Source organism: Panthera pardus, unplaced genomic scaffold (genome assembly GCF_024362965.1).
Source record: "Panthera pardus isolate Hobbes unplaced genomic scaffold, ASM2436296v1 HiC_scaffold_16, whole genome shotgun sequence".
Classification (NCBI taxonomy): Eukaryota; Metazoa; Chordata; class Mammalia; order Carnivora; family Felidae; genus Panthera; species Panthera pardus.
Window position 1 is genome coordinate 2,390,806 of NW_026526721.1, and position 7,506 is coordinate 2,398,311.

General features: G+C 56.6%; 1 protein-coding gene across 1 annotated transcript in view; it reads right to left on the reverse strand.

The window, feature by feature from the left end:
- TRAPPC10 (trafficking protein particle complex subunit 10) overlaps positions 1–1,143 on the reverse strand; it is an 86,572-nt gene extending 85,429 nt beyond the window's left edge. The window contains 1 exon segment of the mRNA XM_053902986.1: positions 924–1,143. Within this exon segment, the coding sequence (XP_053758961.1) occupies positions 924–990 (67 nt within the window). The 5' untranslated portion in view covers positions 991–1,143.
- Positions 1,144–7,506: the final 6,363 nt, after the last annotated feature.

Here is a 7,506-nt window from a genome sequence, read left to right on the forward strand (position 1 = left end):
TGAACACCGTCACAGGTCAAAAATCCTAACAGCCTGCAACACCTCCCCTGCAAGACATCAAAACGTCAGCCGACCTTTCGACATCTCCTCTAGCCTCCGTGTTCCTTTAAGCATCTAACCCTAAAGTTCCCGTAAAAAGTAGAATTTTTCTTTCTGCAAAGCAAAACGGGCCCCGCGTGCATGCCTAGATGTGGCGCACGCCCGACAGGGAGCCACCCGTCTGGCTGTCCCGAGAGCGAGCCGGCCAGGGGGACGCTCCCCCGTGCCTCACCCGTGCAGCGGGTCTGTCCTCTGGCCGCGGGGAGGGCTCGCGGGTAACGCGCCCGGAACTGGGGGTGGCTCGCAGCCCAGCTCGGCCGGCAGCTGTCAGGCCGGTGGCCGCACACTTCGCACCGCTGCGACCCATCACCGGCGTCGTGTGCTCGGTCTCCCACTACGTCTACCACTTCCCGGAGCGAAGTGCGCACGCACGCAAACTTCGTCCACGCTCGCAACTCTCAGAGCCACGAGACCCTCCCACGGGAGCGGAGGGGACGGCGGGCGGGAAGGACAGGTCCGCCCCCACCGGGAAGGCCGGTCCCCTCCGCGCGCGGGGCCGCCTGCCAAGCCTCGGGGCTGCACGGGGGCCGCACGGCGGGGCCCCCCGTTCCGCGCCCGCGATTCCGGGGGCGCGCGCGCCTCCCGGGGGCCGTCCAAGTGCAGCGGCCCCGGCCCGCCAGGCCGTCCCGGCGGGGTCGGAGGTCGCCTTCCCGCTCGGAGGGCCCCGCCGCAGCCTCCGCCCCGGCCACACCTCCGTTCCAGGAAGCGGCCGGGCAGGGGAGCGCGGGGGCCGGGCCGCAAGGGCCGGGGGCTGGGGACGGGAGCCCGCGCCGGGCGGCCCCGCAACGGCCCGCCGCCCCCCTCCCGCGCCGACGGGGACTCACAGGTGACGATGGGCTTGTTCTCCATGGTGTAGATCACCGGCGGCAGCGGCGCCTCAGGGGCGTCCATGGGGCGTCCGCCGTCACCGGCCCGGCCCCCCGCGCCCCATGGGCAGCCCCCGAGGCCGCGCCGGGGCCAGCCCGAGCCTGAGCGGCGCCGCGACAGGGAGGCCCGCCCGGCCGCGCGAGGCAGCTCCCGAGCCGGCCGCCCGCCGCCGCCGCCGCCGCCGCCGCCGCCCGCCGGCCGCTCCACTTCCGGTCCCGGCGCCGCCGCGCTACACCGCTTCCGGGGCGCGCGGCTTAAAGGGGAGGCCTCCGGGCCGGGGGCGGGCGCTGTCCTCCGACAGCCGGGGGGGCGGGGCGGGGGGGCGGGCCCTGCGGGGCTCCCACGTGCTTCCGGGAGCCGCGGCTCCACGCGAGGCGATCGCGGTCCCCGGAGTGGGGTCCCGCGCCGCGGTCTACTTGCGGGCGCCCCCCGCCAGCAGGGTCCCCCTCGGCGGTGGGGGGGACGCGGGGGACGCGCGGCTCTTCCCTCGGGCCCACGGCCCACGGCCGAGGGGGACGCCTCCACCGCCCCCCAGCGTCTGGCCACCCGGCTGCGCGGCCGCCGCCCCCCCGTGCGGATCCCCTGGGACTCGGGGCCCAGGGGCGGCGGCCACCGCGACTCACCGGCAGCACCTGGACGCGGGGCGCGACCCCGGGGGTCACCGACAGTACGCGGACACGGATGACCCCGGGGATCACTGGACACTGGTGTGACCCTGAGGGGCACTGACAGCACGTGGGCACTGGGACGACCCTGGGGTCACTAAGGGGGGGGGGGGGGCCTGTGGGCACCGGTGAGGCACTTGCTCACCTCTGTGACCTGTTGCCCATCACCCAGCTCTTGCTGTTGTAACCGGACACCCAGTGCCTCAGGGGAGCCGGTCAAGGCACCAGCCTTAACTCCCACCGCTGGGCTGAATGGCGGTTACCCCCTTGCGAAACTCCCGGTCCTGTGTTTTTCGTGTGAGGCTGGTTTTAGCAAGTAGCGTCGCCGCCGTAAAGCACAGCAAGATTACACACCTTCTGGCTGTAGCCAGAGACCCTACAGCCCTGCGGTTCCTGCTCCAGGCTTTCCTGGGAGGCAGCGGCGCACAGACCCTCCCAGGTGGTTGGAAGGAACTGCCTCCCTCTGAATTTCCACAGCAGGTTTGCCTCCACGCCTGCCCCCCACCGTACTGCAAAATGCCAGAATGAGGGGCTGTGCCTTTTACTCGTGTCCTGAGCCCTCCCTCGTGCCCAGCCCACGCAGGGCCTTCACCCAGTGGGCATGTTTGGGGAGTGCCACAGAAGTAAACCCTACTAGAACGCGTGTGAGTTTCTTGTGCAAGGAAGGTGGTTTGACTTTTGCAAACGAGGGAAAGATGCACGGGCGAAGTAGTCTGGGTGTGATCAAAGCTGCGGAGTGTGTGTGTAGAGCGTAGCACGTGCGTTGTGGCTGGGCGAGGAGGCCAAGAGCAGAGTTTCGGACAGCTGGAGCCCGTGAGGCAGAGCACGGGGGAAGAGGGAACTAAGGAGGGCCGCAGAGCCAGAATCCTTGTGGCCTTGGCTGGGCTCAGCGTGGGTGGGATAGAGCTCCCTGGGGCTTACCAGAACAGGGCCGTGACAGAGTCGAGCATGGCACAAAGGCGAGTCGCGAAGCTGGGCTACAGGAAAGACCTCATTGGTACCTCGTTCACTCCCAGGGCATTCAGCTGAGACACTAGATGGAGGACCGTGTGCCCAGGGGTCAGCCAACTTTATCGGTGAAGGCCCAGATGAGTATTTGAGGCTTTGCAGGTCACATACGGTTTCCGTCTTACATTTTCCTTTGGGACGTTAAAAAAAAAAAAAAAAAAGCGAAAACAGTTATTTAAAAATATAAAAACCATTCTTAGCTCAACAGCCATACAAAAACAGGGCATGGCCCAGAGGTGGTCTGTGAGCCTTAGGTTGCCCACTCCTGCCCTGAAATAAGGCCCACGCCAGACCTATCTTAACACAGTATAGTGTAATGCAGTATAACGCAAAGCCTGTCAAGGCTGCGAGACCGACGGCATCTGGATGTTAAATCTTGCCGAGTTCTGGGGCTTGGGGACACCTTGAACATTCCTCAGATCCACCCTAACAAAAAGCATAAAACTACGCCTCTCCAAAGTCAAGGTGATAAACACAGTAGCTGAACTGCCAGCAAGAACAAAAGTCACGACGCTTCGGTGGAAGATGATCCGGAGCCCCTACAGCTTATGATTTACCAATGCCCAATAGATACTAAAAACCTACGAGGCATAAGAAAACTAGAAAGCGTAAACCATAGTCAAGACAAAAGGCAGTCATTAGAAACCTGCCCCTAAATGCCCAAATAGCGTATTCACAGGTTAAGGCTATAAAGCAGCTGTAATACACGTGTTCAAAGAATGAAAAGAAAATACGCTCTTAATGAGGAAAGACGGAGACAGAATAAGTATAAAAACAACCAAATGAAAAGTCTAGAACTGCGAAGCACAATAACTGAGGATCTCACTGCCTTAACAGCAGGTTGGAAAGAGCAGAAAGACTCAGTGACCTTGAAAGACAAATCAAAACAAATTATTCAATCTGAAAAAGAGAAAAAAAACTGAAAATGAAATGGGCAGAGCGTCAGAGACCCATGGACAGGATAAAGTGACCTAACACACGAGTAATAGGAATCCCGGAAGGAGAAAACCGTCAGAATGCGACAGAAAATTCATTTGAAAAACTAATGGCCAAAACCCCACAAATTTGCTGAGAAACCTCAACTTACTGGTCAAGAAAGTCAGTAGAGCCTCCGTAGAACACATGCAAAGAAGCTTATGTACAAGGATATCAGGGTCAAAGTGCTAACAACCGAAAAAGAGTGTCGTAAAAGCAGGCAGCAAAGGACACACGTCCCTCTGGGGAACAATGATGGAAATTTCCAGTCATTTCTCGTCAGACACGGCGTCAACCAGAAACTAATGGCATAAACCTTTAAAGTGCCAAATTAAAGAAAAAGCTTAACCCAAAACTCTACGTCCAGCAAAGTATTCTTTTATTTATTTATTTATTTATTTATTTATTTATTTACTTTGAGAGAGAGAGAGAGAGAAAGAGCAGGGAATGGGCCAAGAGAGAGGGAGACAGAGCATCTGAAGCAGGCTTTGCACCAACATCAGAGAGCCCGATACAGGGCTCGAACCCACGTGAGATCGTGACCTGAGCCGAAGTCAGACACTTAACTGACCGAGCCACGCAGACGCCCCAAAAGTATTCTTAAAACATGAGAGCAGAGGGGCGCCTGGGTGGCGCAGTCGGTTAAGCGTCTGACTTCAGCCAGGTCACGATCTCGCGGTCCGTGAGTTCGAGCCCCGCGTCAGGCTCTGGGCTGATGGCTCAGAGCCTGGAGCCTGTTTCCGATTCTGTGTCTCCCTCTCTCTCTGCCCCTCCCCCGTTCATGCTCTGTCTCTCTCTGTCCCAAAAATAAATAAAAAATGTTGAAAAAAAAATTAAAAAAAACAAAAACAAAAACATGAGAGCAGATAAAGATATTTTCAGATTGAGTTGCAAGAATCTGTGGCCAGCAGGCAGGTGCAACAGGAAATGGTCAGGGCTATTCTGCAGAGGGAAAGGAAGAAGATCGAAACTTGGATGTGTAGGAAGGATAGCTCTGGGAGTGGTTAACAAATGGGTAAACATAAGTTGTTGCACTTTTTTCTTCTTTCCATAGTTCCCTTAAAAGGGAACTAGTTAGGGGCGCCTGGGTGGCTCAGTCAGTTAAGCGTCCAACTCTTGATTTCGGCTTAGGTCGTGATCTCATGGTTCATGGGTCTGAGCCCCACATCGGGCTCCGTCCTGACAGCTCGGAGCCTGGAGCCTGCTTCCGATTCTGTGTCTCCCTCTCTCTCTGCTCCTCCTCTGCTCGTGCTCTATCTCTCACTCTCAAAAATAAATAAGCATTAAAAAAAATTTTTTTTTTTTTAAATAGAACTACCGGGGCGCCTGGGTGGCGCAGTCGGTTAAGCGTCCGACTTCAGCCAGGTCACGATCTCGCGGTCTGTGAGTTCGAGCCCCGCGTCAGGCTCTGTGCTGACAGCTCAGAGCCTGGAGCCTGTTTCTGATTCTGTGTCTCCCTCTCTCTCTGCCCCTCCCCCGTTCATGCTCTGTCTCTCTCTGTCCCAAAAATAAAAAATAAAAAACGTTGAAAAAAAAAAAAAATTTAAATAGAACTACCAGGGGCACTTGGGTGGCTCAGTCAGTTAAGCATCTGGCCGGCTCTCGATTTCAACACTCACATCATGATCTCACGGTTTGTGAGTTTGAGCCCCACGTTGGGCCCTGTACTGACAGTGTCAGTGCCTGCTTGGAATTTTGTCTCTCTTTCTGCCCCTCCCTCACTTGCACACTCTCTCTCTCTCTCTCTCTCTCTCAAAACAAATAAATAAACTTAAAAAAAAATAGAACTACCATACGATCCAATAATTCCACTACTGGGTGTTTACCCAAAGAAAATGAAAACACTAATTTGAAAAGATATGTGCACCCCTGTGTTTACTGCAGCAGTATTTATAATAGCCAAGGTATGGAAGTTTCCTTTCTGGAGGGAAGGAAGGGAAGGGCCAAGCCTCCCACTCCGTTGCAGCCAGCCTCCGGGTTCATGAGCAGTAAGGGGACTTCTGGGCTCTTTTCCCTGCGAACAGACCTATCAGAACTTTTTTTCACATGGGAATTTGAAAAATGCTTGAATTCAGCACAAATACTGGTCTGGCGATTCTTTCTAATAATGGTGAACATGATGCTATTCCCATTAATCAATGTCTATTCTCTTTCCAGATCCTCTGCTCCTGATAGCATTCAGGTTTTTTAAAGGTTGCTGGAACTGGTGCCCAAATGGTCTTTTCCTGGTAGCCCGTTACCTTGTCTCCAGGCTCCAAAGAGCCTGTTAAATTATGTATCGGGGCACTGCATATTCTGTGCCTGCAGGGAGGCACCACGGCGCTTGCTCTGTCCCGCCGCTCAGAGACCCGGGCCAAAGGAATGGCCAGCCAGCAAATGTTCGTGGCAGGTTAATTTGAAGTAGCCCCAAACCGGAAACAACCCAGATGTCCTCTGCTAGGTGGCTGGTTAAACGGGCCTTCCGCACCTGGAACACTACACAGCGGTAAAGAACCCTGCTGGCAGGTGCAGGGACCTGGGTGGGCCTTGAGAGAACGGCGCCAAATGAAGACATCCAACCCCAAAGGTCGCGTGCTCTGCGATCCCATTCCTGAACACTCGTGAAATGACAAAATTACAGAGATGGAGAACAGATGAGTGTTTGCCGAGAGTTAAGGCGAGGGTGTGGGTAAGCAGGGAAGGGGGCGGAAGAACCCTGGTGGGGACGGACGGTGCAGCATCTGGGCTGTGTCAACGTCACCGTCCCGTCGGGGTGGGTGCCGGAGGCAATGCAAGGTGTCGCCCCTGGGGAGAAAAGAGGTAAAGGGCACACTTAGAGTTGCACGTGACTCTACATTATCCCAAAAGAAAAGTTTAATTAAAAACCCAGCTGACATTGGGGCGCCTGCGTGGCTCGGTCTGTTGAGCGTCCAGCTTCAGCTCAGGTCATGATCTTGTGGTTCGTGAGTTTGAGCCCCACGTGGGGCTCGCTGCTGTCAGCTTGTCAGCTGGTCTGACCCCCTCTCTCTGCCCCTCCCCTGCTTGCGCTCGCCCCAAAATAAATAAATATTTAAAAACCCAACTGGCATTAAAGTAGTTAACAGGCGAGTCCCCAAAGGATCCACGAGGTGAGCTGCGTGATGCTCTGAACATTTTGGCCCGTGCCCGCTCCTCTGTGATCGCGCTTGGTGGGCTCACCACGTGTTGAAAAGCGTCTCCACGCGCAGCACTGCGCTGGGCCAGGCAGCCTGGCCCCTCCAGGTCAGACGTTTCCCTACACGCGTTTTGATGCGTCCCGGCATCCGAGCCATCTGTCAATTACATCCTCGGGCCGGCAGATAGTCCACAGAAGGCAAGTGGAAGCAGGAACGATTTTGCGGAGAAATAACCTTCGTCGTGAGGAACCAAGGAAATGCCATACAAACGTTTTCTTCCTCCTAAACTAACAAAAACTTGCCGGGGGTGGGGAGAGCCGAGGAAGGTGAGGGTGGCCATCGCGCTGACTCCAGGGTGCTGGCGGGGGCGTCGGTGGCTTCCCCGAGCCCACCTTTGCAAAAGGCAGTGATTACGTTCCGTCCTTTGACCCGGCAATGGCGCTGCCTGTCGTTAAGGACGCAGTCTCTCCCCAGCCTGGGTGACTGGAAACACACCTGCTGCAGCACTCTTCACGGCATCGGCCAAGTGTGGGAGCAAGCCTGCTGCTCTCATCCCCTCAACACAGGAGGGGCGGGGAGGAGGGGTGCACGGCGCGTTAGAGGGCAGAGCTGGGGCACAACCCGGGCCCCCACCCCTCCTAGAAACCGCCGTTGTCCTTGTGCGTTGTTTTCAGAGAGAACCCGCTCTCCACATCTGCTTGTGCAGAGACAGTACCCTCTTCCCAGGTTTTACTCTGCGTATGTGACTCAAATAATCA